The sequence below is a fragment of the Eucalyptus grandis genome, chromosome 2 (genome assembly GCF_016545825.1).
Source record: "Eucalyptus grandis isolate ANBG69807.140 chromosome 2, ASM1654582v1, whole genome shotgun sequence".
NCBI classification, from domain to species: Eukaryota; Viridiplantae; Streptophyta; class Magnoliopsida; order Myrtales; family Myrtaceae; genus Eucalyptus; species Eucalyptus grandis.
Window position 1 is genome coordinate 49,636,522 of NC_052613.1, and position 21,128 is coordinate 49,657,649.

At 41.2% G+C, this 21,128-nt stretch overlaps 1 protein-coding gene and 1 pseudogene across 1 annotated transcript; both read right to left on the minus strand.

Moving 5' to 3' along the window:
* Positions 1-4,789: 4,789 nt before the first annotated feature.
* On the minus strand, positions 4,790-6,036 carry LOC120290153. Its single transcript, XM_039305857.1, has 3 exons — positions 5,945-6,036; positions 5,337-5,476; positions 4,790-5,256 (listed from the first exon to the last, which is right to left on the minus strand). The coding sequence occupies exons 1-3, from the start codon at positions 6,020-6,022 to the stop codon at positions 5,031-5,033; spliced, it is 444 nt and encodes a 147-aa protein (XP_039161791.1). The 5' UTR covers positions 6,023-6,036; the 3' UTR covers positions 4,790-5,030.
* LOC120290152 lies at positions 5,740-8,334 on the minus strand (annotated as a pseudogene).
* Between the last annotated feature and the right edge of the window lie 12,794 nt (positions 8,335-21,128).

Here is a 21,128-nt window from a genome sequence, read left to right on the forward strand (position 1 = left end):
AAGTATACTAATATCCAATTGAATTTGAGGCATTCGATGAAATTAGGTTTTTTTTTTTTTTCAAGTTTAGAATATGCCTCATCAAGTCAATGTCCTCACATACCATGATGCATTATGATGTTAACATCATCAACACCTATAATATTGACTTTGCATTGTTCTCTAATTGAATTTTACCATTATCCATGCATTGATAATTAGCAAACCGGTTTCTATTTGACATAGCATGAAAAGAACAGCTAGAATCCATAATATATTAATTAAATGATGAATCATTAGTGATTGACAATACATAATCGCTATTATCTGAATTACCATCAATTATAACTCCAAAATTATCTATAGACTCAATTATAATTCTCTTATCCTTTTCGCTTTTCAACTTAGAGCAATTCCTTTGAAGATACCCCTCGTATCACAACTCTAACAAACATCACTATTAGTCCTAGACCCCGACTATGTATGTTCATGTTTATACTACTCTTGCTAACATGTGAATAAGTTCTTCCTCTATTTTCACCTACTAAAACAGTAGAAACAAGTTCGCCATATTCTTTTCTACAAATGTCCTCACTTAGAATTAAATCTCAAATCTCATGAAATGTTAAGCTTGTTGACCCAAAAGAATTACAAATAACAGTAACAATGATGTTCCAACTATCAAGCAGTGAGGATAATAAAATCAAAACACAAACCTCATTTTAAAAGTCAGTCTTAACTAAACTGAATTAACTAATAATCACATTGAATTCACTGATATAATCTGTGTAACCATGCACCTTCACTCATCTTCAAGTTAAATAGACATTATATCAAATAGACCTTATTGATCACAAAGGGCTTTTCATACATATTCGACAAGGCTTTCAGTGAACTCACAATGGTATTCTCTTTCATGGTGTTGAACGCAACGTTACAAGCCAACGTCAGCCGAATAATGCCCAAAGCTCATTTATCTAGCAATTCCTAATCAATTTGCTTCATCGTCTCTAGCTTCTCCCCTAATAAAGGCAATTGCAATTTCATTTAGTAGAGATAATCCTCAATCAGTATCTTCTAGAAATCAAAATCCTTCCCATCAAATTTTTAGATTCTCACTTTTCCTTCTTCTGTTATCATTGATTCGCTTCAACTCAAAGAATCCTAACTCTAATACAAATTATTGCAAAAGCAAGCGATCGAACAATAAAATAGATAAAATAAAAAAATAGATTCGATACATGATTTATGTGAATAGCAGTAAGAATTTCACTATAGATCGAACAATACAATAGAGATTACAATCATATTAAAGTAACTCAAAACACTCTTAGTGTTCCTAAGTCCCAATTACATCCAATAACTCAAGCGGTGTTTAGCCCCACAATTTATTACTAAATAATTTCTCAATCTTATGAATGAATTATATACAAATTTTTACCACAAGAATTTAGTCAACTTCAATGCTAGCATCCAGATGTAATTATTTGAATTTGAAACCCCACGATGAAGTCTTCTATACATCAACAACCACACGAGGTACTCACACAAAAGCAACGGTGCTTCAAGAAATCTCTAACAGCAGCGTGCCTTCTTCTCCACGCATGGTTGAATATATGGTCTTCAAGTCCACGGTGGACTTTTCAAATCTTAAAAGTGCTTCCCACGTGGATCAGGAAAGAATATTTGTTTCCTTATGGAACTCCGACGAGAAAATATTGGGTGGTCCGGGACCACCACGTCAGCGTGGTCCCGGACCACTCATATGGCGCCACATATGAGGGGAGGGGGACAAAAGAGAGAAAGAGGAGAGAGAGCGTCAAAGAAGTGGGCCCCGGCTTTCGTCCTTTGTCTCCGCTCCCCATACACGTGGCGCCGTGTGAGTGGTCCGGGACCACGCTGACGTGGCGGTCCCGGACCACCCAATATTTTTCCAACTCCGACTCCAATATTAACTTATTCGTCGTCTTTTTTCACGATCAAAGTCGAGAAAATATTAGGTGCAACTCTGACTCCAGCGTGTACTCGTCAGAGTCCACTCACTGGGTGACACGTGTCGCCCTGGCGCCACGCTAGAATCAGAGTCGATTTTGGAAAATTGATATATTAGTTTCTCTCTCTTAACCCACCAATCCCTCCGTCGAATTTGAAAAAGCGAAGCGCGAAGTGCTCTCTCTCCTATGCACAATGCATTTATTACGGGAAACTTTTTTCTTTCCTTCTCAAGAAAGAGAAGCAGTCGTTCCTCTCCATTCTCATTTCCATTTCTTTCTCCACATGAAGGTTCCGAATCCGAAATTTTGAATCCGAAATTCTCTCTCTCCGGTCGTTGCTGCTCCGGCGTTCGTCAAGCGACCGTTCCCCCGCCGTCTCCGACGAAGCACATTACGGCCGCCCCTGCTCCAGCGCTCGCTTCTGTCTCCGTGCTCGTTGCTGCGCTGGCCAAGGAGGAGGAGATCCAAAAGATCGGGAAGCTTAACTCGGCGCTGGAGGAGCGGGTGAAGTCGCCGTGCGTGGAAAACCAAATTTGGAGGATGTCGCCCAGGCCACCGCCAACGCCCTCCGCACCAACCTCGAGCAGGTCCTGGTGTAAGTCAGCAGGACGACCGCCCCGCGGCGGGGCCTCCCCGGAGGATGAAGCGGACGATACTGCATTGTGCTGCGGGAGCAATTACGAAGTCGGGGAGGAGAGCGGGAGGTGGGCGGGAGGGAGGCGCAGGTTGATAAGAGGAGAGGGAGGGCGATGATGACATGGTCCTAGAAGTGCGGGAAGGAGGAGGCGAGTGTGCCGTTGTTGCTGTGCAAGCACCTGTGTTTGTGAGCGGTGTGTGGGTCTTCCCTTCGTTTTATCAATGGAATTGTATCCTGATGGCCATTCCTTTTTTCTTTTCTTGGTCAGATGGCCATTCCTTTTTTCTTTTCTTGGTCAGATGGCCATACCCATTTTGCGAAGCAATGAAGTTGGTTCTCATAAGAAAACTTAAATGCTCAACTAGCGAACTTGAAGACAGACCGGAAAGAACTCACACACGTCCATGACACCATTCAATTCCTTTTCTCCACCGTGCAAAAACTTGACATTAAAACCGATGAAAGAGATTAAACAAAAAAGACAGCTAACTCGAACCTTGATCGACATTTCAAGTTTTCACTTTCGAGTGTCCATCTCTTTGGCATCCCCATTGTAATTGTTCTAAGTCAAGTATCATCGAACGAGACAGTCGATCAAAACAAGCTGTAGAAGGACCCTTTTGGGTGCCAATGGCTTAGACATTGTTCATATTCTACGTTGGCGTGAACGCATGAGGCACGCAAGCAGGCAAGGAGTGAAGAACGGGACAACTCCGACAAGTTCGAAAGAAAGAAAATTTCATTATATCACTGCAGCAGACAAGGTGGAAAAAGAAGGTACGAGAGTACCTACGGTGATTGCTCTACGTGATCAACAAGAACAAATATACAAGAACCATGCTACGCTCCTCGAACTGGGAAAAATGAAAAACTTACACACGCTGCCTTACAGTGACAGATCTCGACAGTCGCAAACCCTAGACATCTCCCTATCTTATTTCCTACATTTTAACTCATCTCCTGGTTCTGAACTTGAAATCATCTATCGGGATGCCCTTGCAAGCCGTCCTTTTTCCGCCGGACTCGTTAGTGGTGCTCAGTCCGCCCTTGCGGCCGATCTCTTGGTACCCTTCTTGCCCTATCTGCTCCACCACATCCACCTCGTCCTCCAAGAAGGCCTCGCCGCGGGGGCGGTCGTCCTTGCTGACCTACACCAAGACCTGCTCGAGGTTGGTGCGGAGGGCGTTGGCGGTGGCCTGGGCGACATCCTCCAAATCTGGTTTTCCACGCACGGCGACTTCACCCGCTCCTCCAGCGCTGAGTTAATCTTCCCGATCTTCTGGATCTCCTCCTCCTTGGCCAGAGCAGCAACGAGCATGGAGACAGAAGCGAGCGCCGGAGCAGGGGCGGCCGTAATGTGCTTCGTCGGAGACGGCGGGGGAACGGTCGCTTGACGAACGCCGGAGCAGCAACGATCGGAGAGAGAATTTCAGATTCAAAATTTCGGATTCGGAACCTTCATGTGGAGAAAGAAATGGAAATGAGAATGGAGAGGAACGGCTCCTTCTCTTTCTTGAGAAGGAAAGAAAAAAGTTTCCCGTAATAAATGCATTGTGCAGAGGAGAGAGAGCGCTTCGCGCTTCGCTTTTTCAAATTGGACAGAGGGACTGGTGGGCCAAGAGAGAGAAACTAATATATCAATTTTCCAAATTCCAGCATGGCGTCCGGCGACACGTGTCGCCCGGTGAGTGGACTCGGACGAGTACAACCTGGAGTCAGAGCTGCACCTAATATTTTCTCATCAAAGTCTATTATCATGTTTGACTTCAACGCTGAACGGGAAACTTAGGTTTGTGTATATCTTCCTTTTTCGGCTTTTCTGGTTAGCAAAAAGTGCTTTTTCATTATTAATATTATTATTTCTGGAATTCAGCTTTTTGCCTAGAATTTAAATTCGAGACATATTTAAACATGGACTTTACCCACCTCCATCTAACCCTTTTGTGCAAACTGTGGAGAAAATGAACTATCCAAAAGCGGAATAAAATAATTATTAAATTCAAGATATAAGAATGCCAAAATTCCATAGTACATTCGAACCTATCTTAGGCTGAGGCCTTTGGAAATACAATTATATGGTTCTTGCATTTACCCAACAGACTTTGGGGGCCCAAGGGACATTGGGGAAGTGTTCCCAAACACACCTAGCTTTAATCAGTGAGTTCAACCTAGATTTTGGTCATGACAACACGGGAGTGAATGGTTTTATATATATAATCTTAAGATGTTTATTATTCAACATTCCTTGAAAATTGCAATGTGGGTTCATAAAAAGTTCAAATTTTTTGTGCTTTTGGACAAAGAGATATAACACTATCTCAAACAATTAGCGATTTTCCTTATTTAAAGGATCTGCCGCCAGGAGAAGCCGTGGAAATGCTTGACACGAAGGATCGAATGGCAATTCATTTGAAAAGACTTCACAAACCCAGAAGCTGCTCTCGATTAATGGAGTGCGCATCAATTTTGGGCATTCCTTTTGAGGTTCGTTTACGAAGTAAAGATGACCTGTGCAGAGTTTTCAGCAGCCTTGGGAAGGTGTTGAGTCCCAGTTCAATTGTGGGGTTGTGGGACGTAGGAAGGATCATTGGCCGGAGGTTCAAGCGAGGGAGGATGATTCGACCGGATGCACCTCCGACCGCGGTGCTGCTGGTGGAAATTCAACCATTGAGAGCTGTCAGACAGGACAGAGACCCAACCGGAAACAAGTTTCAAGTACTAGGAACCTGAGGTCGATCGTGGGTACAGCGAATGGATGCTCATTTCGCCCAGAAAGAGTAGAAACCTCCAAGCATTTCAATGAATGGTCGTGCAGCGAATGGATGGAGCTCGGGACCAGAGATGATGGAGGTGAACGAGGGACTAGCTGCAAACGCTGTCATAGTCTATAGATCAGGTATATCAATCTCATCTTAACCATTAATTATGCGGTTTCATCATCGAACCCAAAGTGATCAACAGTTGAAACTTGAAATGAACTTGGTTTATATAATTTGTAGATTAGGTCAACTAAGTCGACTGAATTTAATCGTCATCCAAACATCGGTCATTAGACATTCATTCTTTGCCTTAGTCCAGTATACTTATTAGCTGTACTTCCAGAATGTTGCATTTATTCGGCAAGAAATATGGTAAATCATTATTAAGTTCCACTAGACATGACCATGCACACATATGAGGTCCGTGCCTAAAAAAATAAAATAACTACTTACGAGAACCAAAACACAAGATTGTACCCCGTGAAGAGTCTTGGCAAATCAAATACACTGCACAATATGAATAGTGCTTCTGAAATTAAAAGAAAGACAACTCGATACCTACAAATATCACATACCTCAGGAACCAAGAATTCACGGGCCATTGTTGCATGGATCCATGGAGGCATCCATGCATATTGGCGACTGAACATCATGCGGTGATGAACTACTGCTGTAGAGGATGAAACCTGATTTGAAGTCCATGTTGAGGGCGGGTTGTCAGGAGCTGACCTGGGCAGTGGATATACGTCGGGGACAGCTCGAAGGTGTAGCGCTGGAGGATCATCGAAAGGGTGATTTTCGCTTCTGCTGCCACGAAGCTCATCCCGACGCAAGATCGAGGTCCAAAGCCGAAGGGGATGAACACAACTGCATTGTTGTTGGTAGCCTTAGCTATGCCTTCTGAGAATCGCTCCGGCTTGAATTCATGCGCATCTTCCCCCCAGATTTCAGGGTCATGGTGAAGCTTAAGGGTCGGCATAAAGATCTGACTATTAGCAGGAAGAACAAGCTTCCCTAACCTCAGTTTCTTGCCAACTTTTCGAATCAAGTTGACTACAGGGGGGTACAAACGCAGAGTTTCGTTCATGATCATGCTAATCTGCACATGAAAATGGAAAAATGTTTAGTTAGTCATCATGTCTAACCTACAATTCGAGTGAATCGAAAAAGGTTGACCAGGACCAAGACTTGAGTTGTTTTCTATACCTTCTTAAGCTTTCCTAGTCCATCGGAATCTGGGTCTTTATTCCCAAAAACGTTGAGAACCTCCCTTCGTGCTTCCTCTTGCCATTCTGGATTAATCGCTAGGAGGAATAACATCCATGCCATCATTGAGTTGGCAGTTTCTTGTCCGGCGATGTAGAATGTCTTGCACTCATCCACCAGATTATCTACCGTGAATTTTTGCTCTTGTCCGTATCGTGCAAAGCCTTCACAAGTTGTCCTAGGAAATCATCCCCAAAGCCATCTTCTTCACCGGCCATCACCTTCTTCTCTCTTCTCTTGACCATCTCTAAGATGGAATTGCGTATGCCTTTCTCAAGTTTCTCCGCTTCGACTTCATCCGCTGTCTTCCAAAGCTTTCTGCCAGCAGGATTCAGAACAAATTCCATAATTAGTTAGGCCTAATTAAAACTCTGATTCTGAGACGTGAAATGTCCCAAGTCTTTTGAGGCTTGAAGTTTGCATTTGCACAAATGAACAAAACTGTTGCCTGACCATCGTCAGAAATTAGCAGCTTGCTAAGTGTGATCTCACATCAGTAATTTTAGTGATAAGAGTAGTTATCAAAAAACAGAGTACCTCCTTCGAATGCATTTACTCACCTGGAAAACTCGTCAGAATAATCAAGTTCAGATGTCTAAAGTTCGTTCTAAAAGTGATAATCACTGTACTTTCTAGCTTCCTCATTATAAAAATGGTCAAAACAAAATTTTCCTAGAAAAAAATGTGCAATACCTTATTCCCGGTAACCTTATATTGAAAGAATTTTTGGATGTTAACGTAGCCAATCCTGTCAACATCTGAAAAATGTTCCTTCCCTCAACATAGCTGCTCCCAAATGCAGTTCTTGAAATCACTTCAGATGTCAATAACTTCAACTCTCCAAACACCTCGATCTCTTTCCCTTCTTGATTCTTCCATTTTCCTAGCATTGTGTGAACACTCTCCACCATTGCCGGTGCCATATTCTGCAATTTCAATCCCCCCAAAATAATTAGTAAAACCTCAAATCAGACAATTCTCTTTTTCGATCGAGTTCAACTACCTTCAAACTTTCCCCATGGAAAGCGTGATTGGCGAGTTTACGCCGGTTTGCCCATTTCTTGCCATCGACTGTACTCACGAGCCCATCTCCTAGAAGCTTCTTGGCAAAGTCCCTAGTTCCTGTTTTTGGGTATGTTTTCTCTCTGTTAAGCAGCACCTCCTTAATAAGCTCTGGCTCTGTGATGACCAGTTGAGCTTGAGGTCCGTGCCAATTCAGGTAATTCCTCCCTACAAAGTTGCACAAAAGTTCAACATCAGAGCGTCACGACACTATTGAAACTTAAGTTTAGTATTCTGGTAATTACCGTATGTGTCTATCCATGTGTTGACTTGAGGGTGAATCTTAGGGAATATGTCGTGAGAGAGATTGATCATGGGCGTGTTCCTGACTTCCATCTTCATCTTGATTGTTTCCTTGGTGCTTCCATGGAGGAACCTGTAAGGAGGGCCTGAGATCCCTTGTTGGGCCATCATCCTCTGTATCCTGAGCGGGTTCCACCATAGCTTTTGCAAGAGCTTGGCAAGAGACCAGAGAAGAAACAGAAACAGAGAGCTCAGGAAGATGACCGATTGCATGGTTCAATTGGGGGATCAAACGATAAAGGGAATGAAAACAGTGAAAATTATGATACTGGGCTTCTCTTATGAAATGAAAAAGTTCGATCGATTTAGGTAATTATTATGTCTTTCAGAGAATTCTACGAGCCAGACGGTGCGACGGTCAAGATTAAACAACCTTTGTTGGGAAGGTGTCGGGAAAGATCTTTCGGCCCACGTTTGACATTTTGGCTCCATTTCAGAGGAAACGTGGGATAGGGACGAACTGATTAACGTCATCCGTGACTTCCTTGCCGATCTGGAATTATTAAAATCAACCCAGAAAAGGAAGAGCACTTGACGAGCTCACTATTGGGTGATCCGGATGCGTATTTAATTCATTAAAGCCATATGAATCGCGTGATTCCCAAGGAAACCAACAACCAGCGGTAATCGTGATGAACAAGTTGTGCATGCGCCCGGTTCCCCTCCAAGCCCACGACTGGTTGGCGTCTCGAATGTACGCATTCTGTCGTAAAGCCCTTTCCAAAGCCAAACCTTACTGAGAATTCGATGAATAGAGAATTCGTCAAACTTTTCAATTAGAGACACGGGTCTCGATTTGTTTTCTCATTTGACCAGCGTTACATGACACAAGCTGTCTTGGTGTTCTCCTCGACACCGGAAATGTTTCTAAACAAATAATCTCTTTTACAAGACGCAACATAGATCGATGAAAAATTCAAGGGCCAATGTATAAAGGACGCACCCACCCATGGGCAGCGCAGGTGGTATTCGCTCTCTCCTGCAATGCTGCGGTCGAGAGTTCGAATCCCCTCGTTGTCAATACGATTTAAGTGGGGGGCCCTAGCGGTGAGTTGCTGGCCGAGTCTCCCCTAAGGTTTACATCTAAATAGTGGTTTGCGATAACGTCCGACGGTGCCAAGGGTCTCCAACGGTTCCTTGGTCAAAAAAAAAAAAAACATATAAAGGATGTAATCGTGAGCACGGGGATGACATCGGACGGGACGAGGAAACACCAAGACCATCTATCACTCGCTTTCATCTTTTTCTTGCTTAGCTCAAAAAAGTCTATACCACATAGTCTTTAATGACAGATCCAAAAACAAATTTGGCCTTTTATTTCCGTTGCTTCGTCAACACGCCTGTATAAAGGTAGTCTAGCCACCACATATTTTTCTTGGGCTTGTGAAGTGAAATAGTGTAATTGTGTCGATTAGGTCGATGTCATTTTAGAAGGAATCTTTGCGTTGGGTAGGGATGAGCATGGTCCGAATTGGGCCGGTCCACTCCATAACCCTAGGACCAACCCGCACAGTATTAATCCTCAATTTTTTAGACCGAGAATTGACCTTATTGAGCTTGGGATTGAGAACCAGACTAACCCAATGAGTTCAATTCGATTATAGGGTCAGCTTGTGACCAACCAATAATTTTTCTATTTCATGTTTTGTACTTCCTAAAAAAGCCACCGAGGACTGGATTGATCCAATGAGTTCAGTGACAAGCAAGGTCAGCTAAGAGAGGCGAGCAGTGAGCGTCAAGTAGGGTGAGCATCGAGCATGAAGTGAGCGTCGAGCGAGGCGAGCAGCAAGCAACAAACAGGCAAGCATCAAGCGGTGAGCAACACAAGTGACCAAAAGCAAGCGAGGCAAGTGTCGAGTGGTGAGCAAAGAAATTATTTCTTTTGATTTTGGCAAATTGAAGACTAAGTTGACAAATAAGATCAAAGAGAACAAGTACCAAAGAAGAATGCCATCATGAGCTATTTATACCCTTTTGGATGCCACAATGACTCTTCACTAAAACATTTTTTTCATTTGTAAATTATGACTGTTGACGTCATAAAAGACATTAAAAATCTAAGTTATTAAAGAACGGTGTAAAATTCCTTAGGCTCCTCACTAATGAGTTGTTTAATGTTATAAACGCCGTTTATTTTAGGATTTTTCTCTATATAAAAAGATTATATATATAGTTAGGGTTGGTCTTGGATGAATTGACTCTAAACTAGTAGTATTGAATAGAAATTGAAATGGGGCGTGGCCAAGTGGTAAGGCAACTTCCAAGATCGAGAATCAACTCGTACAGTGTTAATCTAGGAATCTCAGGATCAAGAACCAATCCAATCTCCTTAAGAATCGAATCAGGACCGGTAGAGTTGGGCCAATCCAGAATTAACCCTAAACCAATGCTCACCCCTAGGGTTGGGATTGATGTCATTTATGAAGGAATCTTTTTGTTTGTCCAATCCAACAACTTTTTTGAGTATGGTATGACCATATGAGACATGAAGAAAAGTCAAACTGTGAGACATGGAGAACAGTCTCACAGTTAAAGTGAGATTTGATCAACGTCCTAAAGTAAAACAATGATGAAGCATGTCCATAGTGATTGAATCAAAATTAATAAGCTCTCTCATGTCGTGCAATGTGTTAAGTTTACTTCATTTACACCTAAATTTTCTCATTTTATTAAAAAATTAACAACATAAAAAATTAAAATTTAATTTCTAAAAAAATAAAATAAATAATTTTCATTAAAATGCATTGCACATAGACATTAAGGACAGTTGCATTATTCCGTTAAATAATTAGAAATATATATATATATATATATATAATTAATTGATTTTTTTCCTTTAAAAATCGGAAAAAAGAGTAGATTCGGGAGAGAGCTTGAGTGGAGAGCAAGAGAGAAGGTCGACCGTGCTTGAGATCGCACTCCCCGGCGCCCTTTTTCCGCGTAAAAAACAACCCCCTTTGACCCGAGGATCTCGTCTTGATGACACCAGGGCGGCCGGCCACGGCTCGATCCGTCTCACGTCCGCCTGCTGGCCGCCGTCGGCAAGCCGAGTAGGGCCCCTACCCAAGCGCACCGACGCGTTCCATGTTGCTCTATTTTTTAGCTCGCCGGATCGGGGTTCACGGTTCTTCGGTTCGTTCGAGTCCTGACCGCGGCGGTTTTTTTTTTTTATTGCCTATTCGACCCTGCTTCGTTGCCTATAGCTAGCTCGGTCTCGGCTTGATGTCCCGTCGTGTTGTCGTCTGCCGTCTGCCCTCCAGCCGACGCCCACCTGATGTTCGACGAAACGTCTCTTCGATGCTCATAAAAGTCGCGATCGCCTTGCTAAAACCGTAGACCCCTTTATCCATCTTTGTTTGGTTTTTATACGTCATTGTCACGATTACTCACTTATTTTCTTCATTATGGTTGTGTGCACATGAGTGGCATGCTTTGCGTTCTCCGTTCCGGCGATGGATTGTGGCCAACCGCAGCACTCGCCGAGGGTGAGGGCAGATGATGGACGAGGAAGAAATGTTAGTCCTGCGTCTTCTGTAAGCACGATGGAACTTTAATCTTAATCTTCCGGGCTTCTGCTTAGGATGAGCGAATATGTAAATTTGTTAAGATTCTGGGCGTGACAAGGGGAGGCTACGGGAAGGAGGGGAACCTCGGCCAGGAAAATATTAAAATTTCTGAAAAATCTTGAAAATTCAAAAACTCAGAAAAATCCATGGAAAATTAAAAAATTCGGAAAATTAAATTCTTTAGAAAATTCAACGATATTGAAAATATTTAAAAACTCCTAAAGATTCTCAAAAAATAAGAAAATTTCCAAAAAGAAAATTAGAATTCCTTGAAAAGCTTAAAAATTTGTTTTTAGGTAATCTTCTTTAAAAAAGCGGGAGTTGTTTGATCTAAGATTGTGTTCAAAATTGTATTAAGCCTTTAGGGCTCTACTTTAGGATTTTACTTATCCTTATAGACAAGTGCCATTGATTGCATCCTCTCGATATGACTTTGACTTCCTTTTAGCTTAGTTAGGATTGGCATTTATTTATCTCTTAATGTTAAACGCTTAATTTCCCTTGCAATTTATTCAATAGTTCATTTGGTTGTTGATTGTTATTTTAATGATTGAACAGCCGCATAATCACTTCATATGTTAGTTGTTAAGTCTAAAATCAATCCAAATTGCTTGACAAAAATCTTTTTGAAATGAACAATATTAGATACCGAATTAATATTAATTGATTAATTAGTGTAACAAAATCTCTTACCTTAGATTCTCTACATACATAGGAAGTGAGGTACACTCATATATTTCACTTAGTTTTTAACTAACCTCAATAGGCAGTTGGTGACTCTTTATTAGAAGATTATTATGAACACTCCAATGTCGCGTAAGGTATGAGCCAAGGAAAGCCCATGCCTAATCATGGGCCGTAGGCTTATTTTTCAAGCAATATCCCTAAATCTAAATATATTCACTCCCTCAAAGGGTAGGTCATGATGGTAGTTGCGTGGGAAAAGCATTTGTAAGAAGAATGCTGAAGAGAGAGAAATAGAGAATTTTTTATATATTGTGATTATGTATTCTTTTTAATATATTGAAATATACTGACAATTCATAATTTTCTTTTCTACTTTGGTGCCGAGTGCACTTCACACCCAATGCACCTAAAAACTTCTCTATCCTATTTCTTTTTGCTTTGTATTCATGCATCAAAGCAAATAAATACATTCCCGATGCTCGACAATGTTCAATCAAGTGCATCATTTCCGTCTAAGTAAGCAAAATGGTGGTTGTGTTACGATGTCTCTGACATGTTGCTAAGTTGAGCTTTTCTTTTGGACGGAGGTATTTTTTGATGCCGCAAAGATGCGTCTTCTCATAGTAAGTTTTCCCTCAGTAGTGCCTAGCTTATCCGCTTGCATAACCTTGCCAATCGTATCGGCCATGTTAAAGTTATTGTCCTGATAGCACAGTTGACTGCAAAGGATGCATAGTACTCGGCTTCAATTTCTCTGATTCTCAACCTCTCACTTCTCATTTCGAGAAGTTGACTACACCACCAGATTTGCCACTGTCAGACAATCAACATATTAAAATCTTCTTGTCAATGGAAGCTGGAGCCATCGCATGCCCCACCACTCGCCTTGCCACCTTGGATTTGTTAAGCTAAACATAATTGAAGATTTTGTGACATTGTTCTGATTATTTTTCAAACTCAAGTTGATTTGTTTCAATTTAACTTGCGTTTGATTTGTTTCAATATAACTTGCCTTTGAGGGGGATGTTAGCAATATTAGGATATTAAATGTCTTCTAGAGATATTGAAGATATTTTCTTTGATTTTCTACATCTATTTTGATTATGCATATTTCATTTCATTTCCTTTGATTTTCTCTGTAAGCCTATAAATAGGCTCTTTATGTATTATTTTCAATATATTGCAATATACTGAAAATTCCTAATTTTCTTTTATACTTTATATTTAACTCAACATATTGTTCATTTTATGGATTAGTGTCATGGGAGTTTTCCAATTTGGTTTAGGATAATCACTTTCATTCTATCAAATAGAGAATAATATATATTTTTTTATTTATCAAAACATAGAATGATATTTTTTTCTTAATAAGAAATATGGAATAAAGTGTTCTCGAAACAACACGACAAACTCACGTGATAGAGGGAGAAGAAAGTAAGTGATCTTAATTATCTTGAACATTCTTTTGTTAGGATGGAGAAGTATCAGTTGAAAATGACTCCTCTTAAATGTGCATTTAGCATAAGAGTTGGGAATTTTCTAGGACTTCTAATTAATAATAAAGGGATTGAGGTGGATAAGAATAAGGCTAAGGCTATACTAGAATTGTCTCCTCCGACTAGCAAGAAGTAGTTGCAAATTATAATCGGGAAAGTACATATTCTTAGAAGATTTATAACTAACTAGTTTGACAAAATAGAGGTGCTTTCTCCTTTGTTGAAATTAAAAAATTAGGACGAATTCGTTTGGCGAGAGGAGTACCAACGTACCTTCAAAAGGACAAATGCATACTTGACTAGTCCTTGAGTGTTGATACCGTCAAAGATAGGCAGGCCTTTAAAACTTTATGTGTTGGCCACCGATACAACAATCAATATTATGCTAGCACAAAAGAATGATGAAGGTAAAGAGCTGGTGGTGTATTATCTCAGCAAGATATTGAATGATGCCAAGAGCAGATATAGGGCAAGACTTGGCCATAAGCCGGCCTAAAGGCCGGTCATGAGTCAATTGGCCGTTCGAGGATCAGTAACCTAAGGTTTAGTTATAGAGTATTCGACCATGGAAAGGTTATTCAATCATAAGGATCAGTCGTGGATGATCACGTACCATCATGGATCGACAGACGATCATGACTTGATTTCGCCCAGTCAATGCACCGGTCGTTAATGATTTCGTCCAGGCATTGAACTGGTTGTGGACAATCATGAAGCGATTCCATGCGATTGTGAGTTGGTAAGAATCGATCAATTTCACATAATTACATGACAACCAATAATCAACCATGGATCGAATGAACTCAACGTGGTTCAATTTCGGACTGACCAAGATTCATAGTGCAAAACCTTGGACTACTCACAGGATTGGTTAAAAGACTAGTCAACCGGCCTAAGGATTGACGACATGACTGGCCAATTAGAACCGACCCATGAGCTAGCCCATGAATTAGTTAGAGGACCAACTAACTGGGCCAGGACCTAGCAGGCAAACTCAACCATGACTCATTTTCTCGATAAAGGGGATTTCGAACTCGGTTTGGCCAATCAAGCCGGGTTGCGTCTAGCTTTGTTTGGGAATGGCTTAGGCATAAACCTCGGGCTAAATAAGGTTGTCGATCGCGATCAAACTTGATTAATCCTACTCAATGACAAGGCTTTCAAAACTTAAATATTTTCTTAACGTGCATTTAATGCTTTTGGCTTATAGTTAATTAATGCACATTGACTAAGAGTGGACACTTGGCATGAAAGGCTCTTGCCTTGGAAGACAAGTTTGAAACTTGGACTTTGGCTCATTAATGAAGAGACACCCAAGCCTTGGATTAGCCAAATCTTCCTAGAAATGAGTGTGAATGAGTGTGGGCGAGTGTGAAAGCAATAAATGAAGATAATGAATGTAGATGCTTATGTGTCTCAAGTGATTAATGAAGGGAGGGTGACTCATGACCTAAAAGAATAATGGCAAGTGATCTTACAAGCCAAGAAGGGCACCACCTCTCGTTCATAGACTTTTGCCACCTTTGCTCTCCTAGGTTTTGACTTCCCAGTTTTCGAAACTGTTGGACCTTTATTGTTTTCCAATTTTATAAGAACTCCTTGTGTTCGAATTTGGAAAATTTTCCTTCATGAAAGTTGTTCAAAACATCTTGAAATATAACACACTTAAATTTTAGATTTTTCTAAAGTGAAATGGTTGGGACGAATGCCCAATCATTTACCATCTTGAATCTGCTTAGTGTAGTAAAAATAATGACCAGATTACCTTCTCGAATTTCTATAAAAAATTCATTTTGAATTTGGATATACTTTCTTCACAAAACAAAAGTTTTAAATGACATTCATATCTACAACATATTAAAATTTCAAAGAGTTTTATAAAGATTTTGATTTTTTGATAGGTCTTTCTCTCTAACCATTGAATCTGCTCGATGGATGAATTGTTGGTTTATGTTCAGTGATCTGGTTCTCTTTCCACAAAATGAATTTTTCTAGGGTTCCTTCATAAAAAATGTTAATGAAGATCTTCCCTACAACATATTAACATTTCATAATATTTCAAACTTGTTTGGTAGGGTAATGACATTAATTTCAGAAATTGCTTGAAACTATTCTTCACCTCAGTATAAGAGAGTCACACGCCCAACTTGGAGGGTAAAGGGGCTGCACGCCCAACTTGAGAAGCAAGCTAATCTAGAGTCTTCTTAAAATAAGATGATAATACATTAAATATCTTTGGACTCTAGTTCTTTAATGCCAAGTTGAGGTGTTCCTTAAAGGAATAGGTCATAATGCCTCATAACCTAAAAACTTGGAGAGCAAGTTTGTGGGCTGGACATGTCTAACCTAATGATTACTCAAAATCCAAACATTAAATGAGAGAGACTTAGTCATTGGCTTAGGTGTCCCCATAATAATTACATGTAATTATTGCATGATGACTCAACCCATTAAGTGGACCAATGGAAAGATGAGCAAGTGTTGCCCCTAGGAACTAAATTTGCCACCCATCTCTATAACTTGCCACCTTCTCAACCTAGATTATCCACCTATATGAAGATGATTGGTCCATTTGGAAAGATCATAATGAGGGGTTTGCCTATAAATAGAGGCATTTCCCCTCTGCCCTCATTTCCACATCACCTCCTCTTCCTCTTTCACTCTCTCAACCTCCCTGTTGCTCTCTCTCTCTTTCTTGTGGTAGAGCCTCTCTTACCCATTTGCTTGCCTGCACATTGCTTGGTCATCTAGGCCATCCCTTGAAGTATTGTAAATAAAACTTACTAATATCTGGTTAGGATGTTGCATTACACTAATCCAAGCGTGTAGCGAGTCTTTGATTGAAATGTTGTGACTATGTTCTTGCTTGAGATTTGTTGTGATTGCTTGGATCAGTTTAGACCTTGTTCCTTGATTGAGTTCGATCCTTGTTTGATGAGTTTTGGCCCGTGCTTTAGTTTGAGTTGCTTTGGAAGAAGCCCGGTTTGTGTGTTTATTTGATATTATTTGGTTTTCGCTTTAATACAAGCCTATTCAAAAAGCGTTTTTGTGAAACTTTACTATTTCCTTACAAAACCATATCCAACCGTTTTCACAAGTGCACATTCTAGTTTATGCCCTAAGCTCCGAAAAAGGGTTTTGTCGGCCTTGACATATGTGGGATCATGATGAATTAGTCCTCTTTTAGTCTTGATGCGTATCAAGGTGTATCGTTCCCGAGTCAACTTTGGTACTAGGTTGGTGAATATGTCATGACGGGCTAGTCCTTTCATGGTCTAAGTGCGGTCTCCCGAGCCAAGTTTGGTACTAGGTCAGTAAACATGTCACGACGGGCTAATCCTATCATAGTCTTGGTGCGATATTGAGGTATATTGTTCCCGAGCCGAGTTGGGTATTAGATCAGTGCTCAAACGTGTCAAATCAAGTCATGATCCTTGATTCGCACTCGACATGCTTAACGTCTTGGTTTCGGTAAGTCATTTCATACACTTATGCATAGCATGCCTTTGGGCCCCTAAAGTAAAAGTGAAGATAAAAATCGGATTATAATGCTTGATGCATGATCACATGATGGACTAATTTCTAATTGTTGATCGATGAATTTCGGCGACATTGCCCGACGAACTCATTGTTGGAGGATCGTCATCACCCTTAGATTAAGGGACATTGCCCGATTAAGTTTGGATGCCCAATGGATGCATAGTCGGAGGATCGCCGTCACCCTTGGATTAGGGGGCATTGCCTGATGGATTTCGGATGCTCGGTGGATTCTGGAAAAGTCGATAGATTTTGGCTATTAATGAATGAACATTGTTCATGAGTTCCTCACATTATGAAAGGGATTTTGGTTATGCTTGCATATTATTGAGTAAGGCATGAGTTCCTTATAATTTGTAATGGATCTTGTTTATGCTTGTATAATATTGAGTGAGGCGTGAGTTCCTTATGTTGTGGTTGAATATTAGTTTATGTTTGCATACTGTTGATTGATGATTTCTCATGTTTCATCTAAGACAAAACTTTTGTTTTGCTATTGATCTATCATCGACTAATATTTTGGATGAATTATATGCTTGTTAATAGGCGAGGCATCCTCCTACTTAGAAATTAGTGGGTTTTACTTGTCGAGTATATGACTCACCTCGTGATTTTTTAGAATTGTTGGCATTGAGGTTTCCCACTAGTGTTGGAGTTGCACTCTTGCTAGAGGAGCTAAGGGTTACCTGGTCTTTGGAGCGTAGAAAATGTAGTTGTTGTAAATAGAACAGCTTGTGACAAAGGGGCTGTAAATATAACTGATATAATTATATATCTGCAAGTGGTTGTTTTCCTAGCTATTTAATGTTGTTTGGGTGTTGTTTGTAATGCTTTCGCATGTGCTTAATGAAAATATAAAAAGAACACGACAGCAATGTGCCTGGGATGTTAAGAAAATAACCACCGCTGCTCGTGACCTTAGGGATGGAGTCGGGGTCATTACAATAACAAACTCATGTTTGTCAACATCTCGAAGATGTCTCTCCCCTTGACATAGCTGCTCCCAAATGCTGTCCTCGAAGTCACTTCGAATGTCGTTAACTTGAATTGTTCGTACACATCAATCTCTTCGCCATCTTGTTGCTTCCATTTCTCAAGCATCATATGAACACTCTCCACCATTACCGGAACCATGTTCTGCACTTCGGTTAGTTTGGTAAATGAAACATGATGATAGCGATTGCCTCTAAATTAATAAGCTCTCCTACAAAATGCAGTGCGCCAACTTTATTTAATAGAGAGGTCCAGACTGCCAAGTCAGCGTGGTCTTAGATCACTCGGGAAGCGACACGTGGAGCCATGTAAAAGGGTGGGGCCAGCTCGTGCGAACGAATTTCTGCACGAAAAATGATTTTCTCCCTCTTAATAGCCAGACACTAGCCCTGCCCTCTCTATGCTCTCTCCCTCTCTCTTCTGCTCTGCACCCATTTAATTCTCTCTCCTATTCTCTCTCCTCTTCGTCCTCTCCTCCAAAGGAAGGAGAAATGCAAATCCTCTAGCAAATTTTGAATCTTTGTCAAATTTTGCTACTTCGGGTTACTTGGCGTTCGTCAAGCGGCCATTCCCTGCTGTCTCCGACGAAGCACATTAAGGCTGCCCCTGTGCAGCGGGTGGGACGGTGAAGCTGAACGGGGCAGCGTTACCGAAAGGAAGTGAGGTAGAGGCCGAGGGGCGTGCAACCGCCCTCGACAAGAGCTTTGGGTTCTCGAAGTTTTTCGGGAGCATGAGCTTGGGAAAGAGGTTGGGACTTGGGAGGGTGCATCTTCATTATACTTTCTATTCAAGATCCATGATGGCTCGATTTTGATAAAACCGTCTTGGATGTCACGCCAACGATGGCATTTTTTTTTTTATAACTTCACTCCAGAGATCCGAAGCATGCAATTAGCCCTTCATGTTTCCATCCGCGGAGAAGATGCGGAGATGCGAAGAGGGGCGCTGCGGGGGCGTCGGGGAGAGCGAGGTACGTGGAAGATCAGCTGAGACTGGTGGGATGTGTGTATGAGTGCGGGGATGACGGCGACGGCGACGACAACAATGGGAATGTCGGATTTCTAGAGAGTTGTCGAAGTCCTCTCCTCGCTTGAGTTTATCTTTTTTTTTTTGGTATAAAATCTCGCTTGGGTTTGACTGGTTGATGGGATTCGATCTGGTGGTATTTTCTTTCTTTCTTTCTTTTTAGTTATTTCGATTTTGTTTCGTTTGGCCATGAATTTACTTATGTACATGACGAAATGTTGATTAACAGCGGTAATCACCCAAACAAAAAAAAAAAAAGCGAGATTGCCTTTCGATCAAGCGGCTCTTTCTTTGTTCTATTTCGCTTTTCTCTTTTAATTGATTGGATGTAAAATGCAATGTCGGCCATTCTAGAGCTTTTGACTTCGAATCTTTTGTTCTCTCTTGCTGTCTTCAAAGTCCAACGTCGTCCATAAACAGAAATAACGGACGCTCGCAGAATTCTTGCTCTATGTGGTCACCATGCATTGCTCAGTTTGGAAACTTTCACAGTTCACTCGCCCCCGAGGGAGCTAAGACGCAATGCAAACATGACAAATTTGTTCTTAACCGATAGGAACTAGGAGATGATACTTAAAAATTGTGGGCGACCATCGACCATTGAACGCTCGAAAGGGATCCTAATGTGATTCACCACCCCACTTAAATTGGAACCGAACTCGTACTTGCTCTCCAAGAAGTTCGAGAACCCGAAGCTCTTGGGAGGGCTGTCACCGGCCCCTTGGCCTCTGCCTCATTCTTTTTGGGTATCGCCGCCGCGTTCAGCTTCACTGTCCTGCGCCGCTGCACGAGGGGCTTCCTTAATGTGCTTCGTCGGTGACGGCAGGCCAACGGCCGCTTGACGAACGTCAAGAAACATGGGGTAGCAAAATCTAGCAAAGATTCAAAATTCGAAAGCGTTCGCCGCAGAGGAAAAGAGGGTTTGGTTTTCCTCTTCATTCTCCAGAGAAGGAAAGAACTATGAAGAGGAGAGAAAATATAAGAGAAGGAAATAAATGCGTGTAGAGCTGGAGAGAGAGTATGCGGCACGAGAGAGAGAGAGAGAGAGAGAGCAGCGAGAGGGCTAGCGTGTGCAGGGCCTGTAGGCCAGGTGAAAAAGAAAGAAAGTTATTTTTGTGCAAAAATTCGAAGGCCCCACACCTCCACGTGTTGCTTCAGGAGTGGTCTGAGACCATGCTAACCTAGCAATCCGGGACCACCTAATATTGTCTCCTAGTGGTTGCTGGGGAAAATCAATTGTAAAAGCAATTGTGAGAAGAATGCAGAAGAGAGAGAAATAAAGAATTTTCTATATTAATTTGATTATGTATATCTATTTTGATTTACTCTTATTTCTTCTATATAAGTCTATAAATAGGCTGTTTATGTACTCTTTTAAATATATCGAAACTTACAAAAAATTCATAATTTTCTTTTTTATTTTGTATTAAACTTCGCAATTTAAGTGCACTTCGCACCCGGTGTCCCAAGGAATTTCTCTATTCTATGTTTTTTTTTTCTTCATGCTTTGCACTTATGCATCCAAGCAAATAAATACATCCCCGCTACTCGACATTGTTCGGCCAAGTGCATCATTCTTATCTGAGTAAGCGCCACAGTGGTTGTGTTACAATGTCTTTGACATGTGGCTAAGTTGAGCTTTTCTTTTGTGTGGAGGTATTTTTCAATGCTGCAAAGACGCGTCTTCATATAACAACTTTTCTCTCGGCAGTGTCTAGCTTATCTACTTACTGTAACCACGTCAGCCATTTTGGCTGCGTTTAAGTTACTATCCCGATGACAAAGTTAATTGCAAAGGACGCATGCTACTTGGCTTCAATTTT